The 19,463-nt window shown below is 39.2% G+C and overlaps 1 protein-coding gene across 16 annotated transcripts in view; it reads right to left on the bottom strand.

The window, feature by feature from the left end:
- Positions 1-19,463, bottom strand: part of GTDC1 (glycosyltransferase like domain containing 1) — a 403,613-nt gene that overhangs the window by 90,457 nt on the left and 293,693 nt on the right. For 14 of the 16 annotated variants that reach the window (XR_005838888.1, XR_005838889.1, XR_005838892.1 and 11 more), the window contains one exon: positions 1,985-2,329. The exons of the other annotated variants lie outside the window; for them this stretch is intronic. Coding sequence is in view for 11 of the 14 variants with exons in the window: in XM_040645229.1 (XP_040501163.1) it covers positions 1,985-2,329 (345 nt within the window). In the remaining 3 variants the exon portion in view is untranslated. The remainder of the gene's footprint in view (positions 1-1,984; positions 2,330-19,463) is intronic. 16 annotated transcript variants of the gene reach the window in all.

The following is a 19,463-nucleotide window of genomic DNA, read 5'->3' as shown; positions in this document are numbered from 1 at the left end:
TGTTATTAAAAAGATATATCTATATGAGCATAAAGTGCTTTTCTTTTCTCTTTTTCTTACTCTTTTGATTATGAAAGTAATACTGCTGACATATTGAACAAATATCGAATGTCAACATAAATTTTTAGTGTGTGATAATATCCCCCTTCATATAGCTGTGTGTCAGGCGGGAACCCGCGGATGATGCATAGCAGTAAATAACCCAAACAAAATTAGTTCTCTTGTCAGCTTCTACCTTGTACGTCCCCAGGCATCAGTAAAATTGACTGCACGCTAGATTTTCAAAATTAGCCCTAATGTTAGCTATGTGTCTGGCAACCTCCAAGTTTCCAATGTTCTACTATATTACCCGTAAGGATGAATGTGTTACTTTTATATTTTGGCATTTACTCTTGCTGATGCGGCTTTTTTCCCTCTTCTCCAAATTAAAAATAATTTAGCTTTAACAATAAGAATGTGCACAAACATAATGCTGCATCTCTTTAAGCAACTAACTTTAGGCAATTAAATTAAATTAAAGCAAAAATATACAAAGGAAGAGAGGGAATTATTCAATTTAATATTGTTAATTTTATTAACATAGCTCTGTCTTATTTTGTGCAAAGTATTGGATAATGTGGCTCTCACTCTTCCCCCCCATATCAGTATGCTGCTTTGCAGTAGGAGTCTACAAATTTAATTTTGCATTTCCATGATAACCCAGAACCAAACTTTGCAGAACTGATTTTCTTGCAATACGTATTACTTCAGAGACAACCAGAGGTTAGCAGAAAAAAAGGAAAAGCTTTCCAGGAGGGAGTAAACGATGACATCTATTTTCCCTCAAAACAGGTTCATCTCATCCAGACCCACTGCATTTTAAAATAACATAAAAGAATACTGAACGCTGTCACCTTCTAAGTCAGATATGATTTTAAAATAAAAGTGACTCCCTTAGAAAGGATATGCTAGAAGTGTGAAGTTGAATAGACAAATCCAAGAACATATTCCACATCAACTTTCAATCCCTAAATTTTACGTTCATACATTTAGAGTCAAAGATGAAAATCCCTTTAGGTACCAGATGCTGCAGATCAACTGAGAGAGCTTTTGGAGTTGTAATGTGCTGGAAGTCAAATCCCCGGCAAAGGCGCTTTGCCTGGCCGGTGTGGTGTGCTTATTACTTCACCTGTAAACAGCGGCTCTCAGAAAATCGGACCTAATGATCAGCCCAGCATCTCTGCAATAAAGAGACCATAATGTGTGGGGGAAGTGAACTCTAATCAGGCCACATGCAGATTAAACTAACTGGGAGGAATAAAAACTAGATTAAAATGTTCCTGCCTAATACCAGAAGATTATCGGGACATTCTACCTCTTTAAATCCTAATTTATAGGAGCCTGGGTTAAGTTTATGAGTTTATATTTGGTGTGATTACATGCTGCAGTTGATTTTCCTCTGTTTGGAGGAGATTCCATTACAAAGTGTTTTGCTTAGCACAATGCGGAGGCATTTGGGAGCAGGGGAACAGTTGCCAATGTACTGATATGTTTTATGACAAGTGAAATAAAGGCACCCAGTTGAAACTGGTCAAATTAAGGAAATAACGGAAATCGGTTTTGTTTTAATGGCAACATTGCTTTAACGGTGTGTATGTATGAAATAGTTACAGGACAGGAGCACATAGATGTAGGGATGGAATCCTGTTCCTGTACTTTGAAACTTCTTGAATGAGACTTGATTTTCTAGAAGTGTCTAGCTGCTGCTCTTAGTTGAGCAAATCACTGCAAATAATTATCTGTAAATCCAATTTAATCTAAACACACAACTATTTATGTAAAGATATGAAGATAATACCACCTTGGCACCATGCTAGCGGTACTGCCACACTAAAATGATCTTTTTCTAAAGCGACAGGGACAAGAAATTACTGAGGCAATCACCAGAACATATTTTCTGTTACCAGTCTCCAACTCTTACTAAATTGGTGTGTCTCAAACTTACCACCTGTGAGGCCACACAATGTGCAGTGGTCTTTGTGGGTCATCAGCTCCACCCAAAATGTCACGGGGATTAAAAGTCCTATTTTGTGTATTTTCTCGATGATGAGAACTCGAATTATCTGATGAGTTGCACGTTCTCCAGTCTGACTCCTGTGTTAACGAGCTACCCAGGTTTTCTCGGGGCACCACATTGCAAGGTTCGGACTCTGAATTAGAATTCTTCAATAAATTCTCAGAACCCTTCTGCTCCTGTTGGAAAGGAAGGGCCATAGATGGAGCGATGCCACCATTTCCTTTAAGGCTGAGAATCTTCTGTAAATGGGCTGTTTTGTGCTTGGGCATGAATCTGTTATGAAAAGGAAAAGCAATACACTTTTAGTGAAAATACTATTTAAAACTTGCCCTTTACCTTTCTGTAAGGACACAATGATGGTGTAGAAAACTGATAAAAATAAACTAAACATATACCAGACATTCTAGAAAAAGTATAAAAAGTAGTAGCCATCCAGGGAAAGTTCAAAACTTTGAAATCAGATCACATGGTCTTTGAGTGGTTTTCAAAGTGTTTCTGTGGCTATAAACCTACACTGTACATACTGTGAAAAATAAGAATAGAGAGAGGATTTAACACTCTCCCTTCACTAGTCTTGCTGGAGTTCCATTCTACATTTTCCAGCCACTGCATGACCCAATGCGTATTTTCAAGCCACACTTAATCATTACCCAACAAATATGCTTGAAACTTCTTTGATTAACACTGGCCATTTCTGCTCACATGATTGTTCTGTATCCTGGGCACCTGTACACACATTTTTATTAAATCGACATTGAGAGTATTTTTCGAAGGATATTTTTTCAATGCCATTCCTTCCCTGTCTTCCCAAAAATGCTTTGCCACACAGAGTTTGGTATCTGTTACTTATTGCTAGAAGCAGCTAAATAAAATGAAACCAGGAAGCTCACCACTTACTGGGGAGCCAACCAGTAGCGCTTAGAACAGACACGAACAACCAACTAACCTGTGGTGGAATGCAAAAAGAACGAAATGTCAACTTTCAAAACAGAGCGAGAGATTAAGTCTGACTTGGGGATCAGTAAAGACTTAAAGATGGTTTTAGTTGAGGGATTTTAAAGGCAGAGAGGGGGAAGTTCTAGACTGAGGGAATGTTGTGATCCAAGGAAAGGGTTGGGAAAGAATATGAACTCTTCAGGGAACAGCAAGCAATCCAAACAGGCTGGGGCCAGCGCCCAAAATGCAAGGTCTAGAGAGGTAGACTGAGGCCAGACAGTAAGTGCTTTCTGAGAGTCCCTGAGGCCCATCTTGAGACTTCACCCCTTCCCTGGATTGTTGAGTAAGTGGAGAAATGGAGAGTATATGCATTTAAGACATAGGTGAGGAAGAAGAATCATGGAAGGAGAGCAATAAGGAACATTTGGAAGAGTAAAAAGAGAACCTGAGAGAGTAATATCGCCCTATTGAAGTGAGGTAAGAGCCTCAAAAGAATGTCTAAGAAAGGAATCAAGAAACCTTAAAAATGAATAAAAAGGGGGTTGAAAGCATGGCACAGACACCAGAGCACCAGATAAGACAAGGAGCTTCTGGATCACTCCCTCTCCAAAGGGTAGTTCCTGTGGAGAGTGCAGGGAGAATCCAGCCTGAGGGTTACAGTGCGTGCCTCAAAGCGGGACAGGCAGAGAAAGAGAGCTTCAGAGGAGAACAGGGAAATGAGGTCTGTTTTCCTCAATGGGGCACCTGTACATAGGGGTAGTCATGTGGGTGTTTACTCGGGGACACTTGCAAGGGGAGGGAGCTGGCTCCTGAAGAAACAGAAAAGTCTTTCAAGACAGAAGTAGGAGGATAGCATAGCATGTAGGATTCTTGGCGTGGGGGAAAGCAAGTAAGGCCTTATAAAAGAGAACAGACCAAGCCTATTACAAAGCTGAAGGTAGAAGGAGAAAGAAGTGAAGTTGGAAAAAAACAGTTTCAGGTGGCAGGTGTGGAATCTACAGTGTGTCACTAAAGCATTTAGACGAGGCCATTTATTTCACGCGAGGTGAGTAGAGGTGAAGGTAAGTATAAAGAGCGTGCTGAGGGACCATAATGGAGGAGGGGGCCGAGGATGTTCACCAGGTCTGAAGGCAAGGACTGACGGGCAACACTAAGGAATAGGGCGGGCTCTGCTGTAAGCTGGAAACAAAGTCTTTGGCTGGAGTGTGCTGTGTATGTTACAGAATCAAAAAGCTTGTTTGGTGGGCCTCTGTACTTGTCTCATAAAGCTCTTTGAGAGAAATCACCTTCTACATAAGAACCCTCCCAGGTAATGAATACATGATTGTAGAGAGATAGGTACAACACAAGAATAGCGCTAACTCCTTTATATGCCCTAATACAATAATACGTTCCTTCCCGATTGAAAAGTAAAGAAACTTGGGCATATACCGATTATAGTTTCATATCTCAGTGGTCTAAAATTATTATGGGAACTAACCAATTTTCTTCCTGAAACAAATTCAAGACATGAGGAGATTCTAAGGAACTAAAAAGCAATGAAAAAATCACCACAAAGGGCAAAATAAAAACAAAAAACCCCCAAACCAAAATCAAAACCAAAACCAAAGCAAAATGACAATATCTTAACTTCTTTTTTAAAGATTTTATTTATAAGTAATCTCTACACCCAACGCAGGGCTCAAACTCACAACCCCAAGATCAAGAGTTGCATGCTTCACCTACTGAGCCAGCCAGGCGTCCCAACAGTATCTTAACCTCTAAACAAGTCAAACAAACAGAAAGAAAAGGAACATCTGTACATATCTGGAAAACTACAATAAAGTGAGTGAAGAAGCCTATTTGTTTATGTTGGAAAAAGGATGCTAGGCAAGTTTAAAAAGGATTTTAACAGAATTACAAATTTAGTGCACGAAAGATTCACAATTAAAAAAAAAATCAGCGGGCATTGAAACAACATAACTTTATCCTAGAGAACAGTATCATGACCCATCTTACTCTTAAAATCCATTTATATTGGCCAGCATGTGAGCAAAATTGCAAATTAAAAGGGATGGGAGACTGGCTAAAGGGTTGTAAACAATGAGAATTGGTAACTGACAGGGCATTTTGCTGTGGGCAAGGTGCTAGGCCTGCTTCTAAATGTTGGCAAGGATGAACAGGATCCCCTGTTAACACAGGTTGTGGATGGCTGACTTGATCAGTGGTGGTCAGTGGGGACATGGAAAGAGGCAGAACATAAATAGGGACAGTAAGCAAAAACTGAGCTTACTAATGTTATGAAATTGAAAAAAAAAAATCCCAAATGCAAGTAAGACACATGGAAAACACTGTGAGATTGTCTGGAGTTTGACCAGAGGAGCCTGTGCTGAGTTGACCAGCAAACCGACACCACTTTGTTACGGAGCTTGTTGTACAGAGAAGAAAGACACCAAGTCTGTGGGGAGAGAGGGCCGTGCAAATGCTGGTTTCATCTGGGGCACCTGTAACTGTATATGTCTGAAAATTAGAGAGTTCTTAGAAGAGCAATAATAATGATTAAGGCAATGGAAGAATTGATTTATGAGGACAGATTAAAGGAGCTAAATATGAATAGCCTGGTTAAGTGACAAGTAGAGGGGTACACAACAGGAATCTCCAAGGAAAGAGAATAATTATTTAGCCGGGTACAAAGGGGTATAACTAGAAGTAATGAGATGAAATTAAGAATGGGAAAATTTAAGCTGAATTTCAAGAAAAACTCCCTGATGGTATAATTTATTAGCTCACGGAATAAATTCCCTATGGAAATGCTATAGTGAGGGAAACTTAATAATAGGACTGGACAAAATACCAATAAATAATATAGATAATAATCCAGTATTTGAAAGAAGGTGGTTACATGCTATGCTTTCCTTGCTTAGAATATCTTCCCATATTTTTCTTTAATAGTCTGTTTATATACAGTGATTGTTACCCAGATAAGTATTCAGGCACTTAGCTAAATCAAAAAGGAAATATGTCCTTTAGGTGAGGTTAAGTTAAAATCACTTTACTCTTCATATACTCTGCAGTAGTAAGCTGAAATAATTTTTTACTACTTTGTTCTAGCAGAGCTGGTTGTGAAGCAAGCTGGACAAATGTAATATTTCTAAAAAACAAAACAAAACAAAACAAAACAACCCTCATCTACCATCCCACACAGAGTCTATTCTGATTGTGCCATGAAACTCATATTTTCATAGACATGTTTAATATAAACAATTTATTGCCATAATAGAAATCAAAAAACTTTATTCCAGCTTTTCTAAATGTAGCTCTATGGTCAATTACTTCACATCAATACCAAGATCAAATAGGCATAATACTAACAAGCAGTTTGCTTAATAATAGTCACCACACTAATTAACCCATCCAGAACATTCTTAATCAGACGCTATTTGTAATGTACAGTTAAGAGAAGCTTGGCAATAAACCGTTCTATGCTAAAAAAGGAAATAATACCTTACTGATGGGGTGAAGCTGGCTTTTCTATAGAACTGGACAGAATGTGCTGTCCTGGCATTAACTCAAGAGAGTGAGTATGCAAATAGGCACATGTCTGAACACTTCCTTTCTCTTCCCGGGCTCCAAGTCTGCTGGAGGTGTTAATGAGAAGAGAAAAGGTCCTGAGATAAGGAGTGAAAGAGAGAAAAGAGTCAGAAGAAAAACAGTGAGCAGCCTTGTAGAGCTTAAGCCAGATTTGCCTTTTAATAACCTCCCAATTTTTCTTAAAGAAATGCTACTGCCCACCTGAATCACAGAAAGTCTTTCCCTCTTTCTGAGTCTCTCAGCTCTATCAGAACCTGTTTTTACTTTCAGAAATATCCTGATTACTGTAATCATTTGCAATGTTATTAGCCATGGGGCCCTCCCCCAACTTTTTCCCCAACCAACAGCCAATCTGTGTAACAGAGGTAGAGCCTCTATCCCGCCTCCTCTCCCCTGCAAACGCCCTTCCTTCCTCACCATGTCTGTCCTCCAACATGGTTCCAGGGACACGGCTACAAACTCCAGTACTATGTTGGGTAATGTTCAAAGACACAGCTGGTGTATGTACTTTCTAGATCTAAATGTGCTTGCTTTTTGCCATCCCCACATGCAAACACACACACCTAGAGCTGGACCTATAGGAATGGACTTATTCAGATCAATCTGGAAAGACTAGATTTCAGAGTAGCTTTAAATGATATTAAGACTGACGGCAAATGCAGGAAATGCTCTAGGTACCTTAGCTTATTTCTGCTAAAGTTGAGAGGCTAGAGTTTGTTCAGCTGACTAATAGAGGTAGCCAAAAGGAAGGCGATAAAATGAAGCAAGTCAAGTAAACTTAGGACATTAATATTGATTCATGTGTTGTTGAAGAGAGTACCAGGGCTGAAATGTATGTCATGGTGGAATACGCTGCTTACAAATGTCTTCTTGAGAGATTTCAATAAAAAGTACTTAATATAGTGAGTTCAACCTATGGAATCTCATAAATACCCACAGATAAGAGTCCACGAGACAAAGATTATCAATGGTCTTGCTTCTCAAAACAGATTTGGAAGACAGCACATGAAAAATGATGCAAATTAGCAGATGATTAAAGAGAAAGACACCATAACTGGTCAAAGATGATTCCAGATTTGAGCCAAGGCAGAAGGAGGAGCGTGTTAGCAACTGAAATAAGGAAAGTGGCCTGCGTGTGGGGCAGAAGAGGGAGCTGATGAAGCTCAGCCCCTCTAGACAAAGCTTGGGTTTGAGGGAGGGAGAGTGGTATGGCCACGGTGTTGTATGGCTTAGGGTGAAGTTTTAACAAAGTGTGTTTTGTGCAACACTAGAGAAGATTTTGTGAGAAAACAAGTTTGGCAAATGCTGGGTTAAACAGAGCAAAGCATTTCTTTGTTAAAGAACTTCCCAAAGTACGTGCTAGTGTATACTAGAAATATGTTCATTCTTTCATTCTTTGTTTAGTCAAAAAATATTTATTGAGCACCTATTATGTAATAGGAATATTACATTTATCATTTCTCAAACTTAACACTTAATGAAACAAGGACTCCCCTACCCCCAAGGATGCACTTTCAGAATTAATATTCAACAAAGGATATTCTGGGAAACACTCCTGGAGACCCTAGGTGATGCGCAGCCAGAGTATGAACAGCAAGCAAGGGGGCGGCATATTTTATACGGTAGGCATGACAGAACGAGCGGGGGAAATGCATTCCCGCAAGAAATTGATGAAACTCAAACCAAAGGCCATACACCAAGGCCACACATCAGCAGACAAAAGGAAGTTTGAAAGAAATGAGGAGAATCTGAAAAAAAGGGACAGGAGATATGGTTCCAGGCTAATATGGATGACAGCAGAAAGAAAATACCATTTGATTTTATCATAGCCATTTCTCTGGATTCTTGGATATAAACCATATTGAGAATTGAGGAGAAAAGAAAGAGAAATCAAAGATAAATAACTTTTCCAAAACCAACCGGGAAGACACAACCAGGCAGTGTAGTGATGTAAGTTCTTGGGTGATTTATAACAAAAACTATTCACTGTTTCCAAACAATGTGCTGGAAATTAATTACAAAATTAACATTTTTAGAATTTAGCCACATAAGCAAATATCAAAGATAATTAAAAAATCATGCTAGCCCACATGTGTCCAATATATCACTTATATGGTAAGCAGATTTATATAAAACTAGAAACTATAAAAGTAAAAATCTTGATCTAGCATTCTCATGTGTTCACATACACCCCCCTGTATCTCTTGCCACACTATCTTCACTAAATAAAGGAATCACAAGCAAGGAAATCCATCATAATTAAAAGTAGATGTTGGGAGACCACAACATTAAACAGAAAGACAGACTTAGGCTTGGTTGGTTGGTTGTAGGATGGTTGCTCTTCTTTCCTTGAGATGGCTAAGGGCTAATACTCATAAAATAGATGGCACATGTCTATGGATGCTGTTTCAATAAGAAACTCCTGGCGGAACAAAATAGGAACAAATTCAAATCACAGATGAGTCAATCATAATCCACACACACATAGCACAAATGCTTTGGGGGAACAGCCATCCACCACCACCGTGGCTGCTGAGGCCACGTTGTTTAGATGTTCAGTGTTTGGTGCCTGAACCAAGTTTCATCTCCCGTGGTACGAACTTGCAAAGCCGACATGCAATATTGACAGCACGAGGGCACGGGGCAAGGGTGTCTCACTGCAACTACGAAGAATCTGTTTTGTGACAAGATAGAAAAACAGAATCCAGACACGAGCGCAGTCAAAATGAACAGGCAAACCCTACTTATTAGCCTGAGAAATGCACGCTGAGATGGAAAGCAAATTTGTGGTTATCAGACTGGCCTCATTATCTCCCCCTGGTCCCAGAGAGGACACCCTCAGTGATGACAGCACCTTTTCCTAAAGGCCACCCAAAGGACAAGCTGCAGTTCCTCCCCTGGTGGAGGGCCACCATTTCCCGAAGGCTGTCCCTTCAATGGTTGGGATGTATGGCTATCCTAGGAAAATATGGTCCCGTGCTCATGAGTCTATTCCTTTTCCTTGTTCTTTCCCACCACCACATTCCTGAAAATCCAACACTTCCCACATACCTTACTTATACCATTTGTTTATATGACCTCTTCCGACAATATGGTTTATGTGGTTAGTATTACTTAACTTAAACAATTATGCCTCAAGTCCCCATTCTCTCTTGATTTCAGAGTGTTTTGGATTGTATACATTGCTAATTTAACTGCCTACTAGCATGAGCTGTTTGTCTTGTGCAATTTTATAAAATTCCTTTAGAATACATATACTCCTCTCACCAAAAATTTAAGGTCCTTATAAATGTATGAGACGAAAAGCTACCTTGCATGTTGACAGAAAAATGTTTATCAAATCCAGAGCCAGTCTTGCGAGCCTATGCATGCTTACTTCTCCTGAGCTCCACTCCTCCCAAAAAAGAGTTCTCTCAGAACAATAAAATCCTCTAGTTTACACAAGGTTTACTATAGCAGTTCAACACAGTTAGGCAGAACTGTAGGCTAAACTGCAAACAGGGAATCTTTATTCTCCCACCTCCGTTTCAAGCATTAACCAACCCCCCCAAGATGTTTATACTACTTTCTGATTGCCCAGGTCCCCCTGCTGTCTGCCACACCTACCACATGTCTCTTTGTAGCCTATATGTTGGAACTAAGCCCCACTTTGGATCCAGCCCTGCATCATGCCCTGCTCTCCATTGTTGGTCTTCTTGGGGACTAACCTTAAATTCCCACAATGTCTCACCTTCTATGCTCAATGTGTTGCAACCTTCAAAAGAGGCAGTACCTTAACTCAAGGGAACTTACCACAAATCATTTCAAATACCACAGCAAGCCTATGCAAAAGATGATTTGGGGAGCACAGGTGGAGAGAAATCTCTGTGAAGCACCTTAAGGAACTCCACTCAAGCAATGGGCACGTTGAACAGAGGTTAATCCAGGCTGTCTCAGTACACATTTGTGAATTTATTCAAATCACTTAATTTCTCTGAACCTCAGTTTCTTAATGTATAAACTGCGATAGTGTCTGTTTTTGCAAATTTGTTGAGAGGATTAAAAGAGAATTGTACCCTGTAGAGGAGCTGAGTAAATCTAAATAAACTTCCCATGCCTTTGGTCATTCAGGTTGGCACCCGTACTAAGGACTCAGCGCTAAGGCCATCTTGGATAACACCAGATTTCCTACTTAGTCCGTGAATGAGAAACTGTAATCAGTCAACAAATATTCACTCAACAAACATTTCAGCTCCTCCTATATCATATCTATATTGACAAAGCCTTTAGTGCACATGTAGTAACATTTTATGCCAACTTATTTTGGTCTCTTAGCCAAATTAATTAATTAATTGCAAATTATCCACATCACTTTTAAACTATACTGTTTACTGATTCTGTTACTAAAATGATCTAATTTTTCTATTCAAACTTAATAACTTGCTCATCATTTGTTTCATTAGTAACTCAGAAGCAAAACCTTAAAACCTTCTATCCTTTCACCTTAGTTAATTTAATGATAGTATATAAAAAATGAAAACTGTGGATCTGAGGTAATCTCTTTCAAGCAGGAGGAAGTAGCTGTTTCACATGTACCTAGACTCAGTAAGCTCCTTTGCTAGGATTTACCTTGTTGGCAGGTAAATGGTGTCACTACTCTGGGAGTCCCAGGTCTCCTACAGCATCAATAAAGCATCGAAGGAAACTCTAAAAATGATCTCTAATCACATGTTGTAGTCCATGATTTTTTTTTTTTTTTTTGAGAAGCCATTATTTGGAAGTTGAAAGCAGGACGGTAAAATGTGTTGATTGTAAAGAAAGGATCGTTTTCTTCTTTCCAAATAAATATAAGAATTCCCTATGGCAGTGTTTCCAATTGGAGACTCTCCCTTAGAGCATGATGTCATTTGACTGGTGCTGTGGACTGGATGGTGTTCCCTCAAAATTCAAGGTTGAAACCCTAACCCCTAATGTGACTACGTCTGGAGATAGGCTCTTTCGGAGGTAACAAGGTTTAGATGAGGTCATAATGGGCCCTAATCCAATAGGACTGTGGCCTTCTAAGAAGCAGAAGAGATCTCTCTCTGTCTCTCTCCTTCCCCTCCTCCTTTCCACCACCACGTGTGAGGATATGTAGTCACAAGGCAGCTATCTGTAAGCCAGGAAGAGAGCCCTACTCAAAACCAACCATACAGGCACACTGCTCTCAGGTGTTGTCAGAACTGTGAAAAAATATGTATCTGCTGTTTAAACCACCCACTCCATGGTACTTTTTTTTTTTTTTTTTTTTTTTTGGCAGCCTGAGATGACCAATACAAATGGATACTGCTGTGGAAAAAGGAGAGAGGGTCAACACCGTGACATGTGAAATTTCCTGAACACAGTATCAGGAAACCAACAGAGTAGAAGCCACCATATTTATGTTGACAGGCTGTGACAACAAGAGAATATTGTGGAAGAAGAGAGAATTGACTATCAAAACTGATCAAAGAATTTGGGGGACAAAGAGGAGGAAATGTCTGTGAATTTTATTGTGAAGCACAAAATGGTACTTGTTTATTAAGAATTAAGAAAAAAGAATAGAAAATGGAGTTTTAGGAAAGACAATATTCTTAAAAATTTGGTTGTGAATAAAGTCATTTAATCTCTCTAAACCTGGGTTTTCTTACCTGATCAATGAGAATACTGCCAGTTGTAGACTTCTCTAGAAGAAAAGGGGTCAACACATTCTACCAAATGTACTGATTATCTTACAGTCCTCATTCATGGGCAAAGGGGCACACTGGGTCAGGGGGCTCTAGGCACACTGTCTGGCTTCAAATTCAGGGCTCTGCCACCAATTAGGTGACCCGGGGAAAGCGCTTTTTTCTTTAAGTATCAGTCATTTCATCTGTAAAATGGGGATAATATTAAGGCTGCCTTGCAGAGTGATGTTTTCCATGTTGCTTGGCACATAGTGAGAGGCCAGTAAATACTACTGTTTTTTATTATTAATAATAATGGTGAAGATTATCATCATTATGTTGTCATGATTACTAAAGAGATACTCGACTCCACTGCCATTTCATGGTGAAACCTACTTTCTGAACCAGACAAACTTTTTTTAAGATATGTTTTCTTGTTAACTCTCACCAGCTACACTTTAGCCATCCGTTTAAGGCAGGCATTTTAATTCGTTACCTTCTTTTCATTTGTGTACTAATCAAAGATTTGTACTCATGCCTAGAGGCATATTAATTACAAAAAGGCCTAATGTTATAAATCAAACAAATATATTCTTCCCTCTCTATTTGTTTCCTATGTTTTCCTACCTTTCACTTTTCCTTGTCTTTCCTTTTATTCTTTTCATTTTTCTAACTGATATTTTCCATTCCCCCCCCCTTCTTAAAGCTGCATAAACCAAGAAAGTAAAACCAGGAAATTTAAAACATCAGTTTCCAGGTCTCTGAAGCATGAACAGATGGGCATCAAAAAATCCAGTCCTTTTTTTTTTTATTTGCCCATCCACAACCTGAATAAATCAAAATTACCAGCAAATCCAACTTCTAGCACAACCCCCTTTTTTTTCCCCCCGCTACCACATCAAATGCTATGCCACTAAGTATTGATTCACTTCAAGGTCTGATTCTATTGCTGTCTAATTGTTAAGCCATAGAAACTGACTTTATTCTGAACTGATATTAGAAGATACAGTTTTGTTGGGGGCACCTGGGTGGCACAGCAGTTAAGCGTCTGCCTTCGGCTCAGGGCGTGATCCCGGCGTTATGGGATCTAGCCCCACATCAGGCTCTTCCACTATGAGCCTGCTTCTTTCTCTCCCACTCCCCCTGCTTATGTTCCCTCTCTCGCTGGCTGTCTCTATCTCTGTCGAATAAATAAATAAAATCTTAAAAAAAAAAAGAAGATACAGTTTTGTTAATATTACATGTGAAATGAAGCATTCAAGTGTACAAAGTGAGTGTACAAACATTCCCACTTACTTCAGGTTTTCAATACTTTCTGGTATTTCTAAGTTTGGAAAACAGGGGTAAAAATATAACAGATGGGTAAACCACTGGGGTATTCCTAGAATATAACCATGGCTTGAAAGCAAAGAAAAACCTAAAACACTCAGTGAAAATACTGAGTGAAAAAGGTTCAGAGAAAAAAAGCCATTCAATCACCATTAAACAAACATTGGAGTGCCTAGTATATGCCGAGCGAATAGCCACGTTGGACTCATGGACCACACAATGTGCTAGGTGCTCTGATCAGAAAAATAGGTGTTAGGATGATGGAAACCCAGTCCTGGAGGTGGGATTAGCAACAAGGAAGGCAGTCTAGAGAAGATCTTTAACCAGATCTTCTCTAGGTGGGGTTAGCAACAAGATCTAGGTGGGGTTAGCAACAAGAAGGCTGTCTAGATCTTTCAGCCGAGGCTGCAGTGGTGTTTGGAAGTTAGCCAGTTGTGGTAGTGAGAGGTGGGCTGTGCTAAGAGTAATAGCATGTGCAAAGGGCCTGCAGGGAAAACATGTCCAGGCATAAAAAACAAAAAATATGGTCAGAGTGTCAACTGGGGGTGAATAGGAGTGAAGGTGGGGGAGGGGAGGGACAAAAATGAGGCCCAAGGTATAATGAGGGGAAAGCTTTTCTGCCCTTAATAATCCAAGGGACGCTGTTTGTGGCCATTTGAAAAGTTTACAGGCAGATTGGGGCTGAATAAACACTCTGCAGCAGTGTGAAGAATGGACTGGGGATAGCAGAGCAGAGCAAATACCAATTTTAAATCCCTCTTGCCTTTTGAATCTCCAGTAAAATAATGGTATGGGAATTTTTTAAAACTAGGGATAGACTTTCAAGGACGAAGAGGAAAATTGAGAAAGATGACAATAGGAAAGAAATGTCAACTAAATTTCAGAAGATGGAAAGCAGACAGATGAGTGGTGTTTGAGCACAGAGGAGGCGGCAGAACACGTCTATGCGTGCAGATGATTTTGCCTGTGCGTGTGCTGCTAGTCAAAGCAGCAGCTTATTTGTTCCAGACAAACTCCAAAGGCTCAGGTATCAGACATACCAGGTACCTCTGGAGGTGCAGATGCAGAGCAGAATTGAAAACAGAACTGGTAGCAATTCCATACGAAGTGAGCACAAACCCCTCTGATCACTTCCTGGAGCTCAGGGCAGCCAGGGGTCTACCTCCCATCCAGCCTCTCCCCCCACCGTCCACTCCTCACCTCAACAGCAGAAAGGAGGCTTCCTCACCAGAAGGGCTGAACCCCAGACACCAGGTAAGGCTGAAGGCAAGGGTGAGGGAAATTAAGTGAAAGAGCGTCCATTTATTGGTGATGCCTCTCTAGCGCCCTTCCCAAACCATCTGGCTCTCAGACAGCAATAGATTCCCTATCCAGGCTACCAGAGGAGCCTTTCTCTGGAAACTCACTGGACTAACCTGTCGCCAATGACATGTGGGGATACCAAAACAAAATGAGTGAATCCCTGTTTCCTCATTCTATGAAAAGTGTCACAAGGCCATGAGCCCTGTCTCTGAAACATTAAATTACCTTTCAGGGTCTCACTCTCAAATATGAATGGAGAGCCAGGGACCATCAGACATTTGAGGAAAACTATTCAAATGAAATAAGACAAAGCAAACAAGTACAGAAAAGGAAGCTGAAAGAAACTGAGACAGAAGGAAGAGTAGAAGAAAGCTTAAAAAAAAATTCCTATAATATCCACAGTGATAAAATAAGATTTTTGCATTCATGGTGAGAAAAATTGAATGCAATAACAAAGGACATTCAAGAACAAAGAAGAGTGCTTGTGAACAGAAATATTTTAACTGAAAAAGAATCATTAGAAGAATTGGACAATAAAGTTGAAAAAATTGTATAGAAAGTAGGACAGCAAAAATAAAGAATAAAGTAAGAGAAGCGATAACAAAATGAGGTGCATCCAAATTTCAATACTGATGAGTAGGAGTTGAAGAAAGTGAAGACGAGGAAATCATGGGGGAGAAAATCAAAGAAACAACATAAGAAAATTATTTGTGCTGAAGGGAATGAGTGACCAGAATAAGAGAGGAACAAAAATCCAATCCAAGCAGAATTTTGGAATTTCATAATACCAGGGGTGAAAAGGAAAATCTCACGTAGGGAGAGTCACATGCAAGCGACTGGAAATAGACAGGAATCAGACTTCTCAACAGGAAGTTCAAAAAGTAGAAAACAATAGAACATTACTTCAAACTTAAGAGGTAAATGATTTTCAATGAGAGCTCAAAACTCAGTCAAATATCAATCAAATGTGAGATACTAGGATAAAGGCTTTTTGAGACACCTGAGTTCTTAAGAAATTTTAGCTCCTGTGGACATAACTTGTAGATAACAAAAAACAACTAGAAGGAAGAGGAACCAGAGAATGGAGGCCTCCAGGATGGAGGTATCCAAGGAAAAACATGGAAATGATAGGTTTTCTGATGTGACTGGCCATATCAAGATTATGAGTCAGTAACAGCAACAGAGCTTGGGAATGAGTTTGGGATAGTGACAGACACCAGGCAGGTAAAGCCAATGCAATAATTAGCTTCAGGAAAAAGTGAAGAGTTGTTCAAGGAAGAAAACCTAATCACAGAATACAATGATGCTCAGCAGGGAACATATTTTACATAGCAATAAGGCTATAGACACAGAATATTTAATTAACCAAAAGCTGAGATATAGCCATATTGGAAGGATAGGGTGAGGGAAAGTGTGTGTGTGTGTGTGTGTGTGTGCGCACACATGCATACTCAGATTGTAAAAGAGCTAACCAAATCATTTCTACTCGTAGGAAGTAAATAGATAATATCTATTTTAAAAATCAAGAAACAGCAAGACAAGAAAAAAATAAACATTTTGTCAGTGGTAGCCTCTGAAGGTGGGAGAATTTAGGGGTGGGAAGGATTGGGGAAAAGGATTTTGCTTCGTATTATAGATTTTTTTGTATTCCCTGGCTTTTAAAACTAAATATATGTATTACCTTGACAATTCATGATTTTAATAATCTCTGGAAATTTCTTGCCCAAATCTCTTTGAATATTGCCTCTAACATTTTCTCTGATTTTTCCTTCTGAAGTCCTATTAGACATGTGTTGGATTCTTATCCTTTTATTTCTTAAGATCTAGCTTCTAGGTCACTAATTCTCCCTTCACACATGTCTAATACTTAATGTCTCCACTGAGTTCATTTTAATGAATATATTAAAATTCTACTTAGTCCTTTAAAAAATATGCATTAATTTTTATAGTATCTTTTATTTCTCATGTTATAAATTTATTTTTATGCTACTAATTGTTTTAAAAACTTGCTTTTTCTTTTCTATCCAGAAGTTTCAGTATTTGAAGTTCTTAAGGGACTAAGCCCACAGTAAATTGTTAGAGCCAGTTCCTGACCTGCTAAACTGTAATAGATATTGGACAGGAAACATCAGAAGAGGTTTTGAGGAGAGGTGAGGATGACAGATAGGTATTGATCACTACGCCTGGAAAGAGCTATAGATTAACCAAAGTGAGGCAATAGAGAGAGATTTGTACCTAAGTTTTATCCTTCCTTAAAAACGCATCAGTTTTCTAAATTCTAAGACATTTATTTAAACTATAAGGCAATCAGCAGGTATTTATGAAGTGCCCACTCAAACTGAAATCTCTGCTGTTATAAGAAAAACCAGACATTTTAACATATGATTGAATTTCCCTCTTCCAAGGTTTTTTTTTTTTTTTTTTTTTTTTTTTTTTTTTTTTTAAGAAGGAGCTGGAGGGGCAGAGGAAGAGAGAGGGAGAGAATCTTAAGCAGACTCCAGGCCCAGTGAAGAGCCCCACATGGGGCTCAATCTCAAACCCTGAGATCATGACCTGAGCCAAAATCAACTGAGCCACCCAGGTACCCCTTCCTCTTCCAAGCTTTCTAAAAAGATAGCAATGTTGGTTGTTTAAAGATCGCAACCATCCATGGTCATCCTTCAGGACATACTGAACATTATTTTGAGGTTCAACATTATTAAAAAGCAGGAAAGCTTTTTACTCTGCACCTTGAAGTAGCCTTTCCTTGAATAGTGGGTTCATGAATATAGGAAAATGTTTTCAGTAGAGAATTATATACATTCACAGTTTGTATTTTTATGGGTCATAAACACCGAGGTGTGCAAATACCTCTTTTAATACTAAATTGGGTGCAAGTGTACACGTTGAACCATGAATGTTAATAAATGTCTTGGGAAAAGTATTTGATGGAGTTCTCATATAAAACAAAAAAAAATTCTTGTCACCTTAAAAATGTACTTATTCCATAATGTAGCTGTACTGAGGGTCTGCATCTTACTAGGATGGGCTATGTTCAAGTATTGCATATGCCACCTGAACTGTCACTGTGTGTCCTAATCTATACACATTTAACATTTAAATAATATGTGCCATGGCATAACCAAGTTCTCAGGGTGTCAAAAGCGATTATTCTAGAACTGAATGTAAGCTTACGAGTACAGATAGCAAATGGCCAGATGGTCCTGCAGCAATCTGCTGAAGGCCATTTAAAACCAATCCATGTGTAGTAGATGTGTTCCAGCAGAGAATTATAGACAACAAACCAAGAGATACTAAAGTCTTACTATGATATTATCTTTGCCAGAAATAACATTTTGATTTTATAGAACTGGAGTTAAAACAAATCTTATTCTTTACTCCCTGTAGCAAATAAATGAGCAAAATCAACTCTACTGGCTCACAGGTTTATGGCCCACAGTAGATGTTCCATACGTACTTGCTGAATGAATGACTGCCTTGGTACAAGGAAGTGGCAAGGGTTATGCATACACAATTTTATGCTTTTCTGGGTCCTGACTGTTTTTGTATACTGATGTGTGGTTTGGGTGTTTGAGTATGTTTTATTTAGGTGGTTTGCATATGTGAAGCAGAAAGAGGTAAGGTTGGTTGAAGGGTAATTATTTCTTGATGGAAGAATATAAAAAGTATAAACAGATCAGCTATTGCTTAAGCAAACTCAGCTCTTCATTCCTGATCTACAATGCAAATAGTATACAAAATAAGGTTTCATTAAAGAGTGACTGTCACATCAACAGGAAAGAGAACGAAGACCTGCTATGCAGTATTATTAGATATATTGAATTTGTTGTCACCAAGATCAACAAAATACTGCTTCGAAGGACTACACACTGTGACAAAGAAATGGCTTTGCAATACAGAGCACTCCTCTGATACAATTTTTTTTCATATTATCATAATGGAGTTATACCTCTAGAAGAAATGAATATCAATTTATTCATGGCTTGGGTCACTATTAAAAAAGTAATAAACTAATGAGAAAGTATCTATGATAACTAAAGATCCATTTTGGAAAAAAAATTAGAAACTTTTTATCACATGATATGTTCACAACACAAAATAACTCTACATCATACGGTGTTAAAATGGGACTTTTCCTATTGCCTCGGCATTTCAGCTGAGGTCCTCACCCTGAGGATTGACCCACAATTTCCCAAAGGAAGTGTGAGACATACTTCTGCAGGACTTGCTAAAGGTAGAAATATTGGCCCCATGACTCTTACTCATCATTCTCTAATAGCCTAAGTATGAGGAGGAAATTCACTGGTGTAGATGGGCTCCAGGAGAACCTCTTGTAGAGATTTGGGATGCTTGCCAGAAAGGGAGGCTGGCATCTCTTTCCTCAAACTGGATGACTTCCAAGCTGCTGAGACTCGAAATCTTGCCTCCTCCTCCTGCTCCTAGACCAGAACTCAGGAGTGTTCTTGGGAGAACCTACTGCATGCCCTCCTAAAATACAGGGCATAGATCTTGATGATAGCCCTGACTTCAGGATTCTGAAGGCAGGAGGCTGACTGAAGTTGTCCACTGGCAGGGCAAGGAGAAAGGGCAGATAAAGAAAGGAAGAA

The sequence above is a fragment of the Ursus maritimus genome, unplaced genomic scaffold (genome assembly GCF_017311325.1).
Source record: "Ursus maritimus isolate PB19 unplaced genomic scaffold, ASM1731132v1 scaffold_1, whole genome shotgun sequence".
Lineage (NCBI taxonomy): Eukaryota > Metazoa > Chordata > Mammalia > Carnivora > Ursidae > Ursus > Ursus maritimus.
Note: the sequence above shows the minus strand (reverse complement) of the source record. Positions and strands in the feature narration are given on the sequence as shown.